At 39.4% G+C, this 23402-nt stretch overlaps 1 protein-coding gene across 18 annotated transcripts in view; it reads right to left on the reverse strand.

Moving 5' to 3' along the window:
* Window positions 1-23402, reverse strand: part of LOC134352742 (T cell receptor alpha chain MC.7.G5-like) — a 95812-nt gene that overhangs the window by 59981 nt on the left and 12429 nt on the right. The window contains exon 1 of one of the 18 annotated variants that reach the window (XR_010019449.1): window positions 23056-23092. The exons of 8 other annotated variants lie outside the window; for them this stretch is intronic. Coding sequence is in view for 3 of the 10 variants with exons in the window: in XM_063060147.1 (XP_062916217.1) it covers window positions 1156-1243 (88 nt within the window). In the remaining 7 variants the exon portion in view is untranslated. Of the gene's footprint in view, window positions 1-933; window positions 955-1155; window positions 1353-3698; window positions 3743-5415; window positions 5731-7124; window positions 7357-11616; window positions 11673-17155; window positions 17216-19812; window positions 19898-20941; window positions 20987-23055; window positions 23093-23402 lie in introns of those variants that run through there. 9 more of the 18 variants (XR_010019447.1, XR_010019443.1, XR_010019440.1 and 6 more) reach the window with 9 other exon arrangements.

Here is a 23402-nt window from a genome sequence, read left to right on the forward strand (position 1 = left end):
AATACTAGTTTTCCCTTTATTTCACCACCAGTCCTGATGGAAATCCGACGTCCTGAACCATTAGCAAGACAATAGGAACTGGGGCCTTCGACCTTTCTTCCTGCTCTCCAATCTCCAAGATCATGACAGATATTGTTACTCGTCAGCTTCAGATTCTTTGATTCCAACTAGTATCAATGAATTCAAATACCACCCCACGCCGTTTTGAATGAAATTAATGCCCGAACCTTCACAGTTCTCCGATCCGGTTAGAGAATTCCAAAGACTCACTTCCTCCAAACGAAGGAACTGCTGCATATCCCAGTCATACCCCTTATTGTGTATTGTGGCGCATTGTTCTCGATTCCTCAACCAAGAGAACATACACCCCGATCCACCCCAGTGAGGTAGCGGCATGGAAGATGCCCTCTCAGTGTTCTAAACTAGAGTATTTAGGCTAAGTCTATCTATTTCTTCTCCCCCTTCCTTACCTGCATCTTAACACTTAGAACTGTCGTCTCTTCTTTCCATCTATTGACCTAATTGAGAATCCAACTTGCCAGAACTTGCCTCACTTTTATGTATCTCTAAATGTTCCTTCATACAGGTCTTGCTTGAATTTCCCATGGGTATCTAGGCTATTTCTGACGTATATCTGCTTTATATCTCCTCCTCATGCAAAGAATGCTATAACGAATTGGATCTATCAGACGGTACCTCATTTAGATGCCTAATTTTGTTCTTCCTTAAAATCAGAGAGATCTTCTCAATATCTGCCTTTCCTTATGTCTGTATAATTAGGGACATTCTTTATTAGATTATCGTTCATCCAACTTGTTTATAAAGGAGGACTTCATCTACAGATGACCTGGGAAACTATTTACTGTTTTAATTCTAACAATCTCACAATAGTTATGAACAGAGAACTCCAGAGTCTGGCATTGCCGCACTTACCTGGTTGTACGGTGAGTTTGGTCCCAGATCCAAATATTATCTCGTTGCCAGCAAACGCACAGTGTTACACATCAGTACTGAAACCCCATTTGATCCTAAGCATGCAGATCATTTGCAAAACATGAGTTTTCAAAGATTTAAAGATAAAAAACAGGAATTCCGATATTCAAAGTAATATCCTAAAACACTAGTTTATTGGATGCAGGATGTCATTGAACTTACTTGGTAAAACTGTCAGCTTACTCCCTGTACCAAATAAGAGTATCTGTCCATAGTCCACACAGTAAGCCATGCCATAACATAAACCCATTTTCAGTTAAGGTAAACCATTCTCACTAGTTAAGGATTCACCTATTTAACTAAAAAAAACATGCTACTGCTGTTATAGCATTTTGTAGCAGAAAAGGAACTGATCTTCCACTTGCCGTGAATTCTGAACTGTCAAATCTTCAGTACAATTATCGTGATCTGAAATTTTGATTTAGATTTTCTTTCACTCTGAATGCAGGTTAGACCTGCTGAGATTTGTGATACTTTCTAAGACGATTTAAATCTTCCAGTACACTTCGCTGTTTGAGTCAGAGCACGAACAAAATTTTCATGGATCTAGTAGAACAGGAAATGCTGGGATCACTCAGTAGACCAGGTAGCAAATGTGCAAAGAGAGACAGAGCAGATGGATCTGGTCTAAGAGCCTTCATAAGGAACATAAAGTGAGAAAATAAGTTACTTTAAGATGAGAGCATTTCTAAAAGGCGAGACCGGAATTGTCTAGGTGTTCCTAAGGTCTAATTTCCTGTCCCTGAATCGATGAGCATAATCGCCAGTTACCGGTCCACTGACAAGAGTCATGTTTTAGTACACTAAATTGTTTGACAGCTCACGTTATCTGAATTTTTTTTTTCAGAAGGATAGATTTGGCTTGTTATCATACTTCTGCAATTTCCTTACCAGAAGTCCATACCGGCCCTTAAAACAAACCTTTCATTCCCATTGCATTTATTTTCCAGTAATCCAAATTCTATTTCTAATAATTCTTTAAAGCTACAAACATATCAATTGTTAGGAAATGAACGGTTCTGCCATTGCCCTGAGTAGTCATAACCAACTGAATTCAGACTCCAGCTTATTAAATATAACAGGAAACTAAAGTACATAATGCATGGATATCGAGAAATTGAACTTCTATACACTTGTAGGAAATAGACTCAGGTTAAATGTTAATTAATACTTACTTAACAACACAGATAACTTAGTCCCAGTTCCAAAGATAAGTTTGGTATTAGCTCCTGCATTCACACAGTACTATACTCCAAACCAAAAACTCTCATTAGGCCAGAATTAGTAGATAACCACACCTATTGGTTGCTAGATCTGAATGCTTGGAATGATTCAATGGAATTATCCACAGGACGCTCATTTTCAAAGGAATGCTGATCAACACTCATTAATTACTTTGAAAGAGATTTTTGTTTAAAACCCATACTCCGCTTAATTATTATTAATTTTAAAGTGGCACATGATAGTGTAATCTTTGTTAGTGAACAAACAATCGAACTTCTGGAACAATTATCCAAGGACTTGAATATGAAACTTAACCGTAGTGGTTAGTGATTGATATTCAAGAAGGTCACTTTGAAATGGAAACGGCAAAATCGTCTCGGCAATGACGACCACGAAAGCGAATGGCTTGCCATAAAACTCCTTGGTGAATCTCTGGAAATCTCTGCACCAGAGAGCTGTGGCCACTAGATTACTGGGTGCAGTATGAGAAGATGGAATTGACTGTTTGAAGGAACTGGAAATGAAGCATATGGAGAAAGAGCTCAGAAGAGAAGATGACTGCTAAAGCAGATCACCCAAACACTGCTATAGGAAGAGACTGACATTAAATTGCAAAGGATGCAGAAAAGATTTGCATGGATATTACAGGGACCGGAGATCTTGAGTTGTTAGGAAAGAGTGGACAAATTGAGCTTCATTTCTTGAAGCGCAGGAAGATTTGGGGTGACATATAGAAGTATATAAAACGACGAGTAGCATAGAAAAAGTGAACAATCATTTAGGGGAGTCTAATACTGGATAGTATAGGTTGAAGGTGAGAAGAAAAAGACATAAAGAGGACTTGAGAAGCAGATTTTACAAAATCAAATGATGGTGTGTTTATGGAAGGAGCTGCACAAGAAGTTATAAATATGTTTGAAAGGCATTTAGATAGAACGAACCCGTACATTTCCGAGAAATGACCAACATTCCGACCCTTTCTCCTCAAATAGTCTGACTATGGATTTGAAGTTTAAAGAACAAATGAATTTGTTTTAAAAAGTCTACTAATGATTTCATTTTAGAGGTCTACTGAAGGCGGGGGAGCAGAAAGATGGGGGAGAGAGAGAGAGAGAGAGAGACGGAGACAGAGGGACAAAGAGAGAGAGAGAGAGAGAGGGAGGGAGAGGAGAGAGGGAGGGAGGGAGAGGGGGGGGGGAAGAGAGAGAGAGAGAGACAGACAGAGAGACAGACAGAGAGAATCCCTAACTACCATTTTGTAGTGATCAACATTAACTTATCTATGGAATAAATTATAATTGTGAAGAATGATTCAAGTTTCATTGATACGATCTGTAAGCAATTCCCTCTCACTGTACGTAAACGTAGAAGGGCTTTAAAAGCGATCAGAGAAACAGAAGTTGATCTACGTTTCTGCTCAGTTCGTAAGATACACCTGACTCTCAATACATAAATATGATATCCCAAAAGCTCCTACTTACTAGGCGTGATACGGAGCCTCGTGCCAGATCCAAAGATGATGTCGTTACCAACGTTCACACAGCATGAAATCCTAGTACCAAAAACCTTTGCGGGCCAGACGTTACACTGCCAGCTCTGAATGCAAGACTACATTACAGGAGCTGTGAATAACTGTCGAAAGTAGCCCAAAATCTTATTATTTCCACTGATGTATAATAATGAAATGCATTTTATTCTTGATTAGCAAATTTGTTTCTGAATATATGCTCTGAGTTAACTCCTGGCCAAGACATGTAGAAACATTAAATGACTACAAATTGTCTAAATTATATGAATCTATTACATATTTAATTATTCCCAACTGTTAAATGTTAATTGACACGAGTTTATCCTGTGTTAATGAAGCTCTGAGTCACAAAAGCGACACCACCTCTCCCTTCCCTATCTCTCTCCTCTCCCTCCCCCCCTCTCTCTCTCTTTGTCCCTCTGTCTCTGTCTCTCCGTATGTGTTTTGATTACTGAGAAACCTCAAAGAGTACAGTCTGAGGATAATTGGCACTTTTAGCCTGTGAAGATTTTTCCTTATTATCAAACATTTTCTATCCCCTGACCCGTTCTTTATGCGTCTAGAATTCGTACGTATTTCTACAAAGAAAAATCAACATCCCCTATGAAAACTACGGTGGGATTTGCTTCTAAGTCTCCTGACTGAGCTGTAGACCATAACATCTCGAATCGTCAATTCTCCCTGGCTAATGACTTCACATCTATGTCTCAGTCTCGGTATCCCTTCTGACAATGGGAGTGGTTACCTTTTCCTTTGCCTGCCATTAACTTGAATGAACACCTATCTCATGTCCTCCCTCGACTTGTCTTTTCTTATGGAAAAGAGTACTGTCGACGTTTCTGGCCGGAAAGACGCCAGATTTACCCATTCTATCCCTCTACCCAAGGAAACACTTCCAACCTCTCTTCTAAGTCTAATTGTTTCGAACGATTGGGTGCCAGAAATGGATACAGTGCTCCAGTTGTGGCCAAACCAGCATCCTAAAAAAGTGCTGCATAATTTTCTGCCGGGTCCCCTGCATTTTCATCCGATGCTTTCTCACGCTATCCTGTTACCATCAGCATATACTCGATTTCCCATTGATCCCCACCCTTTTATATTCCTCGTTATGTCACGTCGCCTCTTTGTGATCCAAATAAAAGCATATAATCGTTAGTTTGTCCTTGCTCACAGCCATAAAGAATTATCTCAAAGATCATCCAAATGAGTCAATTTATGTAAGTGATTATCTTGTAATCGTTCGCGATAATAGCATTAATCTAACATATCAATGGCCTCTTTCTGTTCTATTAGAAGTACAAAATAAGATTTATCGGGCTGTACAGTTAGACGTGTCCCAGTTCCAAAGGTTAACACGTTCGTGCTGTCATAAGCCACACAGTGCCCTATCCCCAAACACAACCCCCCCACTTCATTCTGACTATTCCTACATAATCAACTCATTGTAGTACTCAGCTAAAACAGCCAAAAGCGTAGATACCAAAACGCACAAACTAAGACTCGATGGGCCGAATGGCACAATTCTGTTACTATATCTTATGGTATTATTATAGCAGTATTGATCGCATGCTTATTTCATCTTCTGTTACATCATTACAATATACATGACAGCCATTTAATACAAATCCACACCCTTCACGAATAACCCTGGTAAATTGTCTCACACCTACTTGGTTTAACAGTGAGTTTAGTACCAGATCCAAATATGAGATTGTATCCACCAGCATTCGCCCACAGTGTGTGAGAGGTTGACAAAAACCACTTGTCAGAGGTAAGCAGCAAAGTACAAAGTCTTATAAATGGGCAACAGCCCTCAAAGGAATTTTTGGGATAGTCTCGCCATCAGTGCACGTCTATTTCGCATTGAATTAAAGAGAAATACCTTCACTCACAGGCAGATATATATTTTCAATTCTCTCCGCTGAAAGGCTGTGGATGGTGAAGCGCTAACCGCATCCACAACAGTGGAATTATACTTTAAGGAAATCAAAAGAGAGATAGGAGGTTGATTTCATCGATTTATCAAACTGGAGGGGCTCAATGGGCTCTCCCTGCCTTTGTTCCTCAGGCTTTACTTCCCTGTCGGACCACTATTAAAAGGAATATTGATGAAGGTTAATGGCACTGGCTTCCAGCTACATTTCGTTTGTTGTGTTTCCTAACCGAATCCTTTCCATAGTCAAAGGAGTTTGCTGTGTGGTTTGTTAAGAAGATTGCAGTTGTATCAGATCCATACAGTAATACAGCATGCAAACAGACACTTCGGACCAGGATGTGGAAGCATTGGAAAGGGCACAGAGGAGATTTACCAGGATGCTGCCTGGTTTGGAGATTATGCATTATGATCAGAGATTAAGGGAGCTAGGGCTTTACTCTTTGGAGAGAAGGAGGATGAGAGGAGACATGATAGAAATATACAAGATATTAAGAGGAATAGATACAGTGGACAGCCGGCGCCTCTTCCCCAGGGCACCACTGCTCAATACAAGAGGACATGGCTTTAAAGTAAGGGGTGTGAAGTTCAAGCGTGGATATTAGAGGAAGGTTTTTTGCTTAGAGAGTGGTTGGTGCGCGGAATGCAGTGCCTGAGTCAGTGGTGGAGGCAGATACACTAGTGAAATTTAAGAGACTACTAGACAGGTATATGGAGGAATTTAAGGTGGGGGGTTATATGGGAGGCAGCGTTTAAGTGTCGGCACAACATTGTGGGCCGAAAGGCCTGTACTACGCTGTATTATTCTATGTTCTATGTTCTATGTTCATTTCTGTGCTTATTCGGTTTGCGTTTGATTTTTTTTGTCTATAATCGCCCCACCCCGAATTTTTCCCAACCAAGTAATTTTCCAACTTTTTTTTCACATACCTTAATTGTGCCGCCTCTACCTCTTACTCTGGCAGCTCATTCCATATTCTAACCACCTGAACACGTTCCCCTCAGCTCCCTTTTAAATCTTTCCCTTCTTCCTATAAGCCAACAGCTCTATGGTCAGGTTCCATGACCCTGAGAGAAAGACTAGCAAGTTTTTACCCTATGCATGTCCCACATAGTGGTATTATTAGCTATAAATTTCTCACACAGTCTCTCTCATTCCAAGACAGAGAGAGTGAGTGAGAGAGAGAGAGAGAGAGAGAGAGAGAGAGAGAGAGAGAGAGAGAGAGAGAGACAGACAGACAGACAGACAGACAGACTCAAGTTTCTAGGAGATGATATGGATTACTTTGATCAACATTTTGAAGCAGTTCATTTCTGCTGTCCATGGAGGTAGAAGGACTTTAGAGAGAAATCATGTTGATACAAGTTGACACACTTTTCTGCTCAACTTCTGTGATACATCTGACTCCCAATTCACAAATACAATATGCTACAACTCCTACTTACTAGGCATAACCTGAAGCCTCGTGCCAGATCCAAAGATGATGTTGTTAGCAAGGTTCACACAGCATGAAATCCCAGTAACAAAACATTTGCTGGTCAGACGTTACGCTCCCATTTCTCAATGCAGGACTATATCACAAGAGCTGTATATGACTGTCCAAATTGCCTAAAATCTCATTATTTCCAGTGATGTATAATAATGCAATGTGTTTTATTCCTTATTAGCAAATATGTTTCTGAATATATGCACTGAGTAAACTCCTGGTCAAGCCTCATAGAAATATAAAATGAATGCAAAAGCTCTAAATTGTATGAATCGATGACACATTTAATTATTCCCAACTGTTAAATGTTAATTGACACCAGTTTATCCTGTGTTAAGAAAGATCTGATTCACAGCGGCGATTCCGCCTCGGTATGTTCTTTGATTATAGAGAAAGCTCAAACAGTACATTTTGGGGTTAATCGGCACTTTTAGCCTGTGAAGACCTTTTCTGTAAAATCAAAGTCAAATACTTTTCATCACCTGGTCCCTTCCATATCTGTCTACATCCTTTCCACTCCGCCACACGTAGAAATCCACATTCCCTATGAAAACTACGGTGGAATGTGCTTCCAAATCCCCTTCACTAAGCTGTAGACCAAATCTTCTCGTTGAGTAAATTCTTCTTGGCTAGTGATCTCATATCTGTGTCTCAATCTCGACGCTTCTGCCAGTTGGAATGTTTTTTCCCCTTCATCTGCCTGCCATTAACTTCAATGGACAATTATCTCATGTACTCCCTCGCCTTGTCTTTTCAGAGCGGAAACACGCCAGATTTACCCATTCTATCCTTCGGCCTATGGACACACTTTCCAAGTCCCTTCTAATCCCAGTTGCTTTGAAAGTTTAGCTGCCAGAAATGGATACAATGCTCCAGTTGTGGCCAAACCAACGACCTACGAAAGTACTGCACAACGCTTCCTTACACTACCGAAGCCCCTATATACACTGCACCCTATTGCATTCCATCGCCAGATACATCGCTACTTCGTGTTCTAAATAAAATTACAGCGCTCTTGTTTAGTCCTCGCTCTGAGCTATAAAGAATTACCCCAAAGATTCTAAATACGTTAATTCATGGACGTGATTATCTTGTAATCGTCTATGATAATCACATTAATCTAAGGCGATGTGTCAGCAGTCTCTTTCTGTGCTGTTAGAAGTACAAAATAAGACTTACTAGGCTGTACAGTTAGGCGTGTCCCAGTTCCAAAAGTTAAAATGTTGGTGTTGCCATAAGTCGCACAGTGCCATATCCCCAAACACAAACCCCTCACTTCCTTCTGACCATTCCTGCATAATCAACTGATTGTAGCACTCAGATAAAACAGCAAAACGCGTAGAAGTAACAAAGACGAATTCTGTTTGCATATTTTATGGTCTTATTAATAAATATAGATGGTGGTATTGATCTCATGCTTATTTTATCTTCTGTAACATCATCGCAGCATACATGACAGCTATTTAAAACAGATCAAAACTCTTCACCAATAGCTCAGGTAATTTTTCTGTTACGTACTTGGTTGAACAGTGAGTTTGGTACCAGATCCAAATATGAGCTTGTATCCAGCATCATTCACCCACAGTGTGTGAGAGGTTGACAAAAACCATTGTCAGAGGTGAGCAACAAACTACAAACTCCTATAAATGGGCAGCACATGCAAAATGCTGGAGGAACTCAGCCGGCCAGGCAGCATCTATGGAAGAGAGTACAGTCGACGTTTCTGGCCGAAATCCAAATGAGCAACAACTCTCAAAATAATTTTTCGGACAAACACACAACCAGTGGTTATCAATTTGGGATTGGATTCAAGAAAAATACCTCCTCTGCCAGAGTTATGTACTTTTGGAATTCTGTCCGCTGAACGGCTGTAGAGGCTGAATCTTTGATCATATTTATAAGCGTGGATTATATTTTAGAAAAAAATCTAGGGGTAGTGGGAAAGGTAGGAAGATGATTTCAACGATCTTATTAAATAGCAGAACAGATAATAAGGAACTTCGACCCAACACGTCTATGCCAACCACGATGTATTTATTTTCATATCCTATTTGCATTCGCTTTTTGCTTTAACCAAACCCCACCCCGCAAACGTTTCCCAACCAAGTACTTGTCGAAGTGATCTTTAGACACCATAATTATGCTGCCTCTATCATTTCCTCTGACAGCCTATTCCATATACTGAGCCCCTCATCTTCCTTTTAAGGGTCCCTTTCCCCTTTTAACCAATGCCTTTGTATTCAGACTCAATGACCCTGAGGGAAAGACTGGAACTATCTATCCCATTCATGACTGTAAAGGTTACTACATAGTCTGTTCCACTCCAAAGAAGAGTCAAAGCCTGAGTCTAAGTCTAAATAAATAATCTCTATTTATTTAGAGATCGTTGCTCCTCAGTCGTTAAGTCGATTCTCTGGGAGAACTCCAAACTCCGACGACCTAACTTCTACGCCACTGTGACGCCATTTTAACTGGAGTCAATAGTTCAAATCCAATTCAACCTTATAGCTCAAGCTTTCAAACATTCAAATTGGCGCACAGCAGTTTTGGTGAAACTTGCTGTAATTATTCCGACATGACACAAACCAAATGCAAACAATTGCAAACTTACTCGGAATAACAGACAGCTTTGTTCCAGATCCAAATGTGAGGGTGTAACCGTCATTCGCACAGTGGCAACATGGCGCTCAAAAACTCCTGGGCAACTGTATGAAATGTTATGTGTTTTGTAACCGAGATAATTTAAACCCTGCTTCTTTCTCCACAGGCTCTACCCGGTATGTGGAACATTTTCAGAACTTTTTGCCTCTATTACATAATTAGTGAAGGTTCCCCCAGCTCACTGTTCTTACTTGTTACAACATTTTACCATCTACTTCCTAAGGTTCGCAGGCACAGAACCAATTAACCTATTAATCCTCATCACCTAATAATACATCAGGGAACAGCAGGAATCCCACTCCGTCATAAGGAGAAGTTATAAACTCCATAAAGACAGCACCAGAGGTCAGGATAGAACCCGGGTCTCTGGAGCTGTGAAACGAGAGCTCTAGCAGCGGCACTGATGACTAGACGTCATTCTGATGCATATTTATCAACGTTTCACTGTTGCATTCTTTCAGTACACCATCAAATGCTGAAACAATAGAAATATAGCAACGGTGTAAACTCAATCTATTAACCAAAATCGTTTGCCTACCGCTGGGTTGAATTTCATGGGTTGCATTATGGTGGGTAAATCCACCATATATCGACAAATTTAAAGACCTTTCCTTGCATTCTATCTTTGGAATCTTTTATTGCATCGTCCCTAAGAAAATGATCGTCGTCATCTCTATAGAAACTCCCCAGTTATATCAAAGTAATCAATACTCACTTGGAATTACAGTGAGCTTGGTCCCAGCTGCAAATATAAGCTGAAAGCCAGATCCATCATATCCCACAGTGAGAAGGTAATGTACAAAAACCATTCCCTTTGCACCCGAGCATCCATCATGATAAATGCTCTCCAACATTACATTCGGGGTGTTGCTAAATAATACTAACTGCCTTAATCACATTATTAAGAGAACACTGTTAAGTTATCACTTTACCACTTTTCGTTTACTTCACTGGACATATCCCACAGGAAGACACAGTGTAATTCAGTAAGAGCGAAAGACTTTGAACAAAATTTGCTTCCAAAGGCTAGCATCGGAAATAATTAGCCAGCTCTTGCGAAGCCTTAAGGAAATCCCTGTGCTGATTGATAAGAGACTTGTCGTTTAAGCGGCATTGATAGACTAAAGTTATTAATGATATATTAATAAGACGCATTCAGGCTGTATTTTAGATTACTTTGCTCTGTGAAACATTAATATGAAATAATGTTTAAGCTTTATTATGGGAATATTGTCGTTTGTGTTATATCACCAAGAGACGTATTTTGCGCTATTGCATGAGAATTTTGTTTTGCATAATGTTATTAACAACGACATACTGTTTAAGCTGTGTTGTTGGAATGCTATCCTTTCGTGGAGATTTCGTAAGGGATCTTTGTTTAAGCTACTTTGCTTTTTTTGTTAGACGTATTAATTAATGGGGAATTGTTTAATGCCCTTTGTGATTTTAATGACATAAGATCAGCAAATGCCTCTTTCAAATTGAAGGAAATAGGAGAGAAAATAACAGTTACAAGAGCTTGCCTCAATGTTGAGAAAGCGTTAGCTCGATTTATGTAAAACCTTTCATGATAAAACAAACACATCAGACTGCTCTCAAATAATTTGATTATTTTTCATGGAAAAATCCAGCAGATCAGGCAGATACTGTGGAAATAGAAACTGACCTACAATGTTGTCTTCAATTCCATTTACACGGGTGCTGCCTTTCCTGCTGAGCATCACCACTTATTTCTTAAAATTCGGACTGAGAAGAATCTGATGAACTCGTCAACATGCTGAACTACTTACTCGGTTCGATGATCAATCGAGTTCCACCTCCAAATATCAGTTGACCTGTTGCTCCTGTATACACACAGTGTCTAACTCCGCCACAAAAACTTGTTCAATGAATATTTACGTACTCATGATGACCTTCTGATCGGTAAACTATAGGGGCAACATTTTAACACAATTGTTTCTCAATTCTTCTCTGTTCTGGCACTTCATTTCTTTTCTAAACCGTCATTAATTTTCAAAGGATCCACCTTCGATTCCTTCCGTGAAGACACATTACTCCTACAACATCTTACCCAGTGACGGGAACATTTCCAGACAATGCTAACTCAGTTTGCCACTGTCTACTTTCCAACCAGGCAGCCTGTCAAAGTCCACTGACTCCCCATACTTACCTTTTGCCTTTGAGTAACAGATTTCTTAAATTTCTGAAATTAGTTTAGGGATTTGGAGAGACAACAGGGAACGTCCTAGGAAGATGATCTTTCACTGGAGCAGTAACGCAGGTAGCAAAAGTTGCTGGAACGGAGACAAGGGATCAGTCTACCCTTGGGGTGCCTTATGTGTGGAGTTTGCTGTTTCTCCCTGTGATTGCCTGACTAACTGACGGCGATACTCTTTATCCCCAGAGCCTTAGGCGAATTACCACTGCAAATTGCTCCCAGTTTGCAGGAAAATGCAAGAAAGAAAGGAGAATAAAATAATGTAGCAATGTAGGATTGATATGAATGGTCTGCACGAACTCAGCAGGCTGAAGGATCGATTTTTGTGCTGCACCTCGTTAGAACTCACTGATTCTATTTCGCCTGTGTTAAAAAAAAATGTCTTTGACCTGAAACGTTGGCATCATGCCTCCCTCCAAAGCTACTGGTACACCTACTGAATTATTACATTTAATATTTTCAGTGTATGGAACAGAGCTCAAGCTGAGTAACGCAGTTCATCCATATTCCCAGACGTTGGTCTGATAAAAATTATTATGGTGTTTATATCTGGTTTGAAATTATTTTTACGAAATTCTAAACAAGGAGCTCAACAGGATTACTAGATGGTTTCCAGTATAAGTCTCCACAAAATATGCACCTTGCTTATAGAGTACTAAGGGCAATCTAGTCCCGCTTCCAGATATGAGGGGACACTTTTTCCCTATACTCCAACAATGTTCAACACCGTCACAAATCTTCCCCTGTCAACAGTTGCTTACTATTGCTACCTGCTGAATGCAAGCAAACTTCCAGACAAATAGAATTTTACTTTATCTTTAGTTATCTCTTGCGCTCTTCTTCGTATATCTTGGGATTTTTACATCTTGGGATTTTCAATTGTTCTCATTTCCCTCTCTGTCACTACTCAGGGTTCAGCCCAATCGATATTGCAACGGAGAAACCCACTCCTAGTACCCCTTACAAATGCATTGCGGGAATATATTCAGATATTTGTCTGGAGAATATATTTGGTCCATTTTTCTAACATGTAAAACCCAAAGAGTTTAATGCAGATGAATTTCCTTTCGAAATTCTTACTTGGTATGACTGTCAGGTTCGTTCCTGATTTCAACGCTAGGTAGTCAATACTGGAATTCTCATAGTACTATTCACCAGTACCAAAGCCATTTTGGGGCTGTTCTGGTCCGGAGAAAAGAGACTCAGCTCTATATAATTCTCACTCCATCCTTCCATTTGGAGAACGCGTGAATATAGAAAAGGATTATCTTCCTGTTGTTATGGATGAGTTACACCACACAGAGAGAAAACTACGCAGAAAGATTAGAGTCAACAAATGGATCATTAAACTGAGGCATTTACACTCTCCTTCTTCCCCCTCCTTCACATTCTCCATCGAGGCTGGCTGACCTGGTGAATATTTTCTAACTTCACATTTTTATTTCTTTTTTTTCTCCCCCAGTATCTTGAAATTTAGATGAGTGTGGTTTTTTGACCATTCAACCTTTCTAGTTTCCATTTTTTTTTGATAATCCAGGCATAAGATCTAGAGAATGTTCAGGATTACTTACTAGGAATCACGGTTAATCTGGTTCCTGGTCCGAATGTTAACTTCCTATCGCCTCCACTATTATTCGCACAGTGGCAATCAGCAGTGCAAAAACGCCAGAGTCTAATTTAGTGCAGGCGTGAACCTGTCGCCTCCGTCCTCAATCTGGTTATTTTCGTTTCTTTTAAGGAGCGCAGGAACACACGAAAATAGGATCGGGAATAGGAAACCAGTTCCTCTCAAACCTGGTCAGCCTTCTAACATGGCAATAGCTGATCAGTGCTGGTTGTTTGCTCATCAAATATTTGTCATCTCCGTCTTTAATACTTATAATGTTCTGGATTTCAGAGTCCTAATTCTAGCGATTCCATACCCTCGGAGAGGTTTTACAGATCTCAGTTTTAAATGGTTTCCGCCTTTAAAATGTAACTACATTTCTTTGTCCATTAATCTCCCACAAACAGCAGATACCTCCATCCTTATTCCTCTAACCTCTAAGAAATACAAACCGACCTACCCGGCCTCTCTTGGTATGCAAGACACCTTTATCGCAGGGTTCTTTTAACATGGAAATATTCCATTTATTATTACATCCCAGAGTTTCTTGTCATGATACTTATGCCTCATTCTACACAACTCACAGATGAAAACCTGGCAACAATTGAGAATAAAAAAAAAATCTGCGTAACGAGATCCATTTCTATTTGACAGGACTTTGACAGGTTTTCGCAAATCAGTTTTATCATGTATTGCTATAAGCTCAAGCTACATTATTAAATTAATTGCAAGTACTTCTTTGCATATGATTATCATTTGACGTGAGTCAACAAGTGTTCTGTAAGATTACGTTATTTCATTGGGAATGAGAAGGAAACAGCTGGCATTTGCATCACATGTGGGACAGCATCATTTTCCAATAAACTATAACCTTATTACAAGATCCAAGAAGCAACTCCTTACAGTTATCAATAAAATATGTTTTGCAGTGTGTATTGATCGCTCAGATGGATAACAGACAGCCAACAATAATTGATATATTATTGTTTATAATACCAGATGTTCTTTCCATAACACATTATAGTTGGTTCTAAATGTAAGGTTCAGGTTAGGTTAATAATTCGTTAAAACTATATTCATTAAATATTAAGACTCGAGCAACTGGTGTTAGCTGATAGCTGAGCCCACCATCGTATTGTTCTACTTACTGGGTTCGATAGTGAGTTTGGTCCTACCTCCAAATATGAGAGTATTTGATCCTAGAGTATTCACACAACGCTTAATCCCGTCGCAAGAACTTCGCTGACCACAGTTACTCAGTTATCCTGAAATCTCATGTAGCTCCAAGGGTCAAAGCAGGGTATAAAATAGGAATGAATCTTGCTTCTCCTTCCTCACACACCCTACATTCCCGGAACAGCATTTCCCTTGTTCTCGTTACCATATGAGGCATAAAAGTATTTTCTTCGATGCGCATTCCTAAATATTACGAATTACTCAGTTATATAGCGTATTTATGGAAAAGTGGTAAACAGATCCACAAATTAAACATAGAGAGAAAAAGTTGCTGGAGAATTTCTGTTTGCAAAAACACTAACTGGGTGTCATTGTTAGTCTTGTTCCCTGGTCGAATGTTATTTTATCATTGCCATAACACACACAGAACAAACAAGGAATACACAAACTCGGGGGGCTCTTTTGAATCTGGGTATAACACAATAGTTCTTCAACGTTCTGATTCTGAACTCTTTTTGACTGGAAACATCAGTTTTTCAATGACCTACAGCCAAATATATCACATGAAACCACACAGGTTACAATGCGTTTGTAAACTCTTACTGCACACTCCCAAATAATCAGCTTTCTTCGAACAATACAGAAACTTCAATTGAAGTTTGGTCAAGGAGACGTCTCCAGTGAATTGTTTTCGTACTCGAAGTGCTTTAGTCCACTTAACAATACGTACATGATCTAATATGAGTTCAAGCTATTTTGACAACTATCCTTATAATTTGTTACCTTGTGGTTACCTACAGATTATCTATTTATATAACTTTTCATAAAGTGATCAGGAGCTTCAAAGGTCTCTTTGTAAATCAAGTATTAAGGTGAGCTTAATGCTTTAAACATCCAGACACCAAATCATAAAGTTTGCTAATTCCCTTCAGCGTTAGTCAGGAATAAGGTAAACAGGGATATGAAGGGAGGGGGAGGGAGGGGTGGATCGAGCGAAAGAGAGCCAAGGAGAAAGACGGAGAGACAGCCAGAGATAGAGAGAGGGAGGGTGAGAAAAAGAGATGTTGGGTGAAAGCAAGCGACTGAGTGAGACAGGCAGGGACGAGCACTGGGAGGGAGAGAAGCAACGACAGATACTGGGAGTTTCGAGACAGAAAGAGTGAAAGGGGAGGAAAAGAGATGCAGCGTATGGTGGTGGAGGAGATATAGAGATGGACAACGATAATCACATAGATAATTAGATAGATAGAAAAGGACAAAAATTTAGTTAGACAAGTAGAGAGATAGATAGATAGACAGATAGATAGATACAGAGAGAGAGAGAGAGAGAGAGAGAGAGAGAGAGAGAGAGAGAGAGAGAGAGAGAGAGAGAGAGAGATTTTGTTTCTGACATCCCGCAGTTGCAGTTGTTTTGATCCTTCGGTTGTTATGATTTTTCTCATTTTTGACAGACTATTTGGAAAATTGGGAACCAGTTCCAGAAATTCGAGACAACAACTTGATTATTGCAGATATGCAGTTTGATACACTTACTGGGGCCCACATTTAACTTAGTTCCTGGTCCGAATGTTAACTTTCCAGCTGCTGAATCAGTGTACACACAGTACTAACTACAAATACAAAAATACTCGTATCCGTATTGCTCCCGCGAATATCTGCAGAACATTCACTAGCCACTTCCCAGTGGCACTTTTGAGACTACTTTGGAGATATGTTCCCTAGCCTTTCGATTATCATGTCAGGCCACATGCTTCGATCAAAATTATAGTAAATACCACGACTGCAATAATAAATGCCTGGCTTCCTCTCAAATTCACTTTACCGGAGGTCACCCTGCAGAACTCGCAACCGAACAGTTTCTCAACTTATTAACAACGAACAATATGGAAGAAGATGTCTCTCTAACTCTTGATTCTGATCCTGCTTTCCTGCTTCAGAAAATCTGTCCTTTCAAATGAACAATCACGCCACTGACAAAATTTCAAATTAGTTATTGAAACTGTAGATTTAGATTGATCCAAGAACATTCTCAACGAAAGATTTCTCCTAATGTGGATCAATATTATTTTCTTTCAAAGGCTATCTACTTACATGTACAAACAATGAATCCCCTGAACTATATCTTGAAGTGATCAGTAAAAGGCAATGATTAAATAAAATATCGACGCTCACTTGCCCATATATCCTTCCAGCTGAAAATGATTGTTGGCTCTCTAGGTAAAATTGGGTATGCAGTAATAATACTTTATTAAACCAGATAAACTAGATTTTGGGACTGGAGTAACTGTTGTTTACTGATGACCGAACACCAAAATACTTTCCTACTTACTTGGTTCTACGGTCAATTTCGTCCCACCACCAAATATGAGAGGAGTTGCTCCCATATCATTCACACAACGCTTAACTCCGTCACAAAAACATTTCCAGTCATCTCAGAGTTATACTTTTACCTCATGCAGTAATCCAAACAGGAAATAAGTCATGAAATATAACACTAACTTCATTCCCTTCTGACCTGTTTGTGTTCCATATCATGATCATTTCCTCTAGAATTCCTTCTTTCCCCTCCAGGAACAAGATTCAACCGAGTCTGAATTTTAACAGGCATCAGCTTTATCAGCCTCTAGTTTATACGAATAACTCCAGGTGCCATGTTCCCGTTACAAATTACAGCCGAAGGAAGTTATTCCATTGCAAATATCTGTGAATATTACGCATTACCCCGTTTTACAGCACATTACTGAAAATCTGGCGACCGCATCCACAAACGATTGAAAAAGAGAAGAATAGGATAGATTTCTGTTTGAAGCACTTACTAGGCGTTACTGTTAACTTCGTTCCTGAGCCGAATGTAAGTGTGTCTAACCCGGATTTCACACAGTGCCAGTCACCAGTACAAAAACACTTCGGTGTTATTTTGATCCTTGGAATAATCAGAAGATGGCTTCCTGGCAGATGAGGTAACTTGACGTTAAATTGACTTCTGGGCGTTTGAGAAATAATGCCCAGAGTTTGCTCCCTCTGCCTAAAGACAAGCTTCAGGAATAATGTAATACTACTTTTTTAAATTCTGTAAGTTAGGTTGGGAGCCTGATATCCGCATGTTGGTGCCAATAGTACTAATGAATTTGTTGCAAAACTCTAGTTCAGGATCATGGAGTCACGCAGCACGGAAAAGGGATTTGCGGGTCACAGAGTCCATCACGCATTTGCACTAAATTTACATAAATCCCACAGTATTTTCCTTATATCCCATCAACACATAAATAAGTAGATAGATAGAAGCAGACAGACAGTTAGGTAGACAGAGAGAGAGAGAGAGAGTTGGTGGGAGGGAGAGAGACAGTAAAGGAGTCAAGGAAATTCTCATTGACTTGTTAGGATGTGACATCTCTTTCTGCTAGAAAGATGCTGTCTACCTGTACAGATTTTTGTGCACTAAAGACTGCAGTTCATTTGACATTTCCACTGCTCTGTATTTCCTGAATTTTGACAGGATGTTGGAAAGATTGATAGCCAGTTCTACAAATGAGAGCCAACATTTTTTTTTCAAAACTACTGTTTGAAAATTATTGTTTTCTGCCAGAGTAGACTTTAGTTATGTTATAATACACTGCACTACTCCACACAAATTAGATATTAGTACTGGATGAAGTGGTTGTTGATGGCTGAACCGTTAATGTGATGAGCTACTTACTTGGATCCACGGCCAGTTTGGACTCATCGCTAAAAATGAGAGGAATTGTATCCATGCCTTTCACATAATGCTTAACCTCGTCACAAAAATATTTCCAGTCATCAGTTACACAGTTATCCATTTTCTTTGTGTAGTCTAACTGGAGAGGAACCAAGTCATGACACTCGACTGCAATCTTATTACAATTACCTTGCTTCGGGTACGTTTTGGTATCTTCCCTTCTCTTTTTCATCCCCTTCACTCTCAGTTCCTGGGAAAGGATTATCCCCTATCCGTATTTTAACATTACATCTCATTGCAATGCATCTGTATGTCTGATTACTGTCACATCTCTCAAATACTTCTGGATGATATAAATTATAATGGGATCTATGCTTCTCTAATCCTTTGCATCTGACTCATATTATTTCTTTGAAGATAATTGTGAAGAAAACGAATTGTTCAATTTTGTACCAAGCTTATGGTAACAACCAAAATACAAAGGCAAGAATTTTGATAAATTTCCATTTGAAACACTTCCTAGGAGATATTGCTAACCTCTTTCATGGGCCGAAAGTTACCTTAACGTTAATAACATCTGGACAGTACAAACCGCTGGCACAACGCACGTCAGGGCTATATGGATTTTGTAAGAGATCCGACTATTTTGAGAATGAAGTCTCTTTGTAATTTGCTTGTGAATATCTTCAGAATTTATATAATTTCCTGATTCCAAATATTGTTGTCTGAAATGTTTCAGAATGCGAGTAAGGACTTTCAAGACATGAAATATCGTGACATACTTATTGTGTAGATTGGCGTAATCGCTGCTTCTGTTTAAAGACAAACTAGGAATAAGGTCGTACGGGAGAAAGAGAGAAACGCAAGACGTAAAGACAAACAGAGAGAGAAGGAAACGGAGAGAATAAATGAGTGCAGCAGATTTGAGATAGATAGAAAGATGAAGATAGGTAGGTACAGAGACACATAGATAAAGGGAGAGAACAAGGCAACAACTGAGACAAACGGAGGAGAACGAAGGGGTGAAGAGACGGGAGACAAGAAGAAGAACAGAAGTTAAGAAGGAGAGAAAGAAAGGCAGAAACGATTATACAGAGAAAGCCAAAATCATTGCAAGGCCCGTTGATGGTACCTTTCATTTCCAGAATTTATTGATTCTGTTTCAGATTTCTCGCATTTGCAGATCATTTGACCTTTTCTGTGTTATGCCTGATTTAAGTTTCGACAGATTATTTAGAAGATTAGAAACCATTTGTGCAAATTGGAGCCAACAAATTTGAAACACTTACTGGGAGCCACGAATAACCTGGTTCCTGGTCTGAATATTATCTTTCCAGCAACTGAACTCAGTGTATACATAGTGGTAACTAGCAGTACAAAAAAGATTACACTCTGCATTGCTCGAGGAAAGATCTGCAGAACATTTACTAGCCATTCCCCAATGGTTTTTTTGTGACCACTTTGCAAATCTGTTTCCCAGCCTTTCAATTATCACGTCAGCCTACATCCCCTATTCAAAATTAGATTAAATACCACGATTGTCATAGTAAATTCTCTCTTCCTCTCCAAATCACCTTACCGGAATTCATTCTGTAGAAGCCGCAATTGAACAGTTTCTCGACTTAATTACAACGAACAATATGGATCAATATGTATCTCTAACATCAGACTGAGATCCTGCTTTTCTTAAGCATCTTTAAGAAACCAGTCCTTTGAAATTAGGAATGCCTCCTCTAACAAAATTTTAGACTAGATTTACCAAAAAATATAATATTGAAACTGAACTTTTAGATTAATACAAGTACTTTTTTAACAGAAGACTTCTCTAGATGTGGATCACAATTATTTTGTTTAATTTAGTTTCAACAGAGTTCCATACATTTATAACTAAATAATGCCCTAAAATATATCTTGACTGTTGAAGAGAGCAGTAGAAGGCCATGAATTAGCAAGATATCGTCGCTTCCATGTCCGGCTTTCGTTCCAGCAGAAAAGGATACTAGGTCTCTAGGTATGAAGTACTAATACTTCACTAAACCAGATAGACTTAATATTGGGACTGGACTAACTGCTGATTGCTGATGACTGGACCACCAGAATACTTTCCTACTTACTTGGTTCTACGGTCAATTTGGTCCCACCGCCAAATATGAGAGGAGTTGCTCCCATGCCATTCACACAACGCTTAACTCCGTCACAAAAAAACATTTCCAGTCATCACTGAGTTATTCTTTTACCCTATGCAATCTAGCCAAAGAAAGCAACTTTTGGAACTTGGCACCAATTTCATTCCATCCTGACCTGTTCCTGGTCAACATTGGGACCATTTCCTTAATAATTCCTTCTTTTCTCTACATGAACAGACGGGAATAAAACGGACAGAGAAGAAATTGATGGATTTCTGTTTGAAACACTTACTAGGCGTTACTGTTAACTTCGTCCCTGGGCCGAACGTTAGCTTTCCTACAGTAGAACTCACACAGCACTAATCACCGGTACAAAAACACTTTGGGTTTATCTTGATTCCTGGAATGGCTAAAAGATGGCTGTTCGATACATTAGAAACTTGACGTTAGATTGATCTCTGGTCGTTAGAGAAATAATGCCCAGTGATTGCTCCCTCTGCCTGAAACAGATTTAAGGAATAAGGAAATCTTATTTTTTGATTTTATAAATTAGATTGGGAGCGGGATTTCTGCCTGTTGGTACCAAAATATCTAAATGAACATGTAGCAAATTTGTAAATACGTGACATATCCCGCAGCTCGGAATCATAGAGTCACACAACATGGAAAAAGGCTTTGCGGCTCATAGAGTTCATCATCCATTTCCACTAATCTTACATGAATCCCATAGTATATTCATCATAATCCCATCAACACCCCAGAATCTTACCTACACGTCAGGAGCAATTTACAGTGGTAAATTAACCTACTGATACGTACTTATTTAGAATTTGTGAGGGGAACAAATTGCCAGAGGAAACCCACGCGGTCACTGGGAGAATGGCAAACTTCACATAGACATCGCTGGTTTGGAGGTGAGCCTCTAGAATTGTGATGTAGATGCTGAACCTGCTCTGCCAGTGTCACTGAGTTGAAGTTTTGTGTCAGTGTATCACTGCTAAATATTTCCTGCATTTCAAGTTTTCAGGATTGACAATTTAATTTTTGCTCTTTTCGTGCTACATCCTCTTTTGATTTCGACGAGGACTTTGACAGTTCGTGAACGAGATCAATCCTTTGGGAAACTTGCGAATTGGGTTTAAATTTACTTACTAAGTGTTAACCTTGTTCCTGGACAGAGCGTTAACTCTCCAATACCCCCAGCAGTAATACACACAGTACCACTACCAGTAAAGAAAAACAAACACCTGGGCATTCGTTGTTACAGACAATAAATGTTTCATGCGCAATTCCTCAATTGTCTTTATATTTGGGTTCCGTTTGTATTTCGGGCCCCAAGCCTTATAATGATCTCGCCAGAACACAATTCTCTGTTTTATGTTAAAAGAGTGCCCTCGATGACAACATTAAAAACATGGCTCACTGATATGATAACTTTACCATAGTTCACTCTGTAGAACTCTCAAATGAACAGTTGCACGAAGTATAAACAATAAACCAGAGGGAACAAGATATACTTCCGACACCTGAATGTAACCTGACTTTAATTTCTGGAATAGCTTAGTGAAACATGTCCTTCGAATTAAGGAATGCATACTTCGGATTAGATTTCGAATCAGTTTTAATATGAAATGCTAAGCAGTATTGTTAGATCCTACCGGGGGTTTATCTAACGGGAAATTTCTCCAGATGTGGATTAACATGTACTTTTCTATTCAGGTACAACATTACTAAAAGAACCTGCTGACAACTCTGAGCATTTGCAAATAAATCATAATCGATCATGATTATTGAGCATCCAATTGATAACAGGAATGACATAAGGGGACAACATATTGTAGCTGACATGCCTAGATGTTCTTCCAACAGGAAATTATTCTTGGATCTAAGGGTATCCTTTGAGTATATGGCAACAAATCTTCAAAAAAGCACGTAATCTTTCTATTAGTATTTGACAAATTGGTGGTTGTTGATAACTGAAACAACAACGTGACTTCTGTCTTCTGTGTTCTTTGGTCAGTTTGACCCCTCCTCCATATATCAGTGAACTTGCTGTTCCCGCATTCTCCCCCCCCCCCCACCATCAGTGAATCCCGTCGAAAAGGGAAGCACAATCAACTCTTGCACAGCGAAGCAAACAGTTTATCTTAATTTCCCCTCTGACCTGCCCCAAGTCCACTTCAGAATATTTCCTCCGTTTGTTCGCCACCCCACTCTTTTCATTCCCAACACAGGATTGTCTCCTCTCCGGATTATAACTGGACATCTTCTGCCAATACTATTTGCGGCACATTAAAGTCTATGCTTTAAGAAGGCTTCTGCATATATAAATTGGAATGGGGCCCGTTCTCGTGTCCAGATCAAAAACTGTAACAGATAGAACAGAATTCTGTCGGAAACACTTACTTGGAGTCACTGTTAATCTCGTCCCTGACCCGAATATTAGCTTCTGATTGCCAGCATCCACACAGTGCTAATCCTTGATACAAAAACACCACGTTTATTTTGATCCTGGAACTGACATCTTAGTTCTTTTCAATTTGATTTCCCACCTACTTTTCGTATGCAATAACCGATTTCTCTCGAAGATAATCACTATCAGCTCAATGTTCTGCGCTTCAATCATTTTAGTACAGCTGAACAAACTGCGTTCTTTAATCTCGCGGCTCTGCAGTATTGACTTCACAGAAATAATCAAAGGAAATAAGGATTTTCTTGCAGTTTTTGTGATTAAATGCAGAACATCCTTTACT

Source organism: Mobula hypostoma, chromosome 10 (genome assembly GCF_963921235.1).
Source record: "Mobula hypostoma chromosome 10, sMobHyp1.1, whole genome shotgun sequence".
Lineage (NCBI taxonomy): Eukaryota > Metazoa > Chordata > Chondrichthyes > Myliobatiformes > Myliobatidae > Mobula > Mobula hypostoma.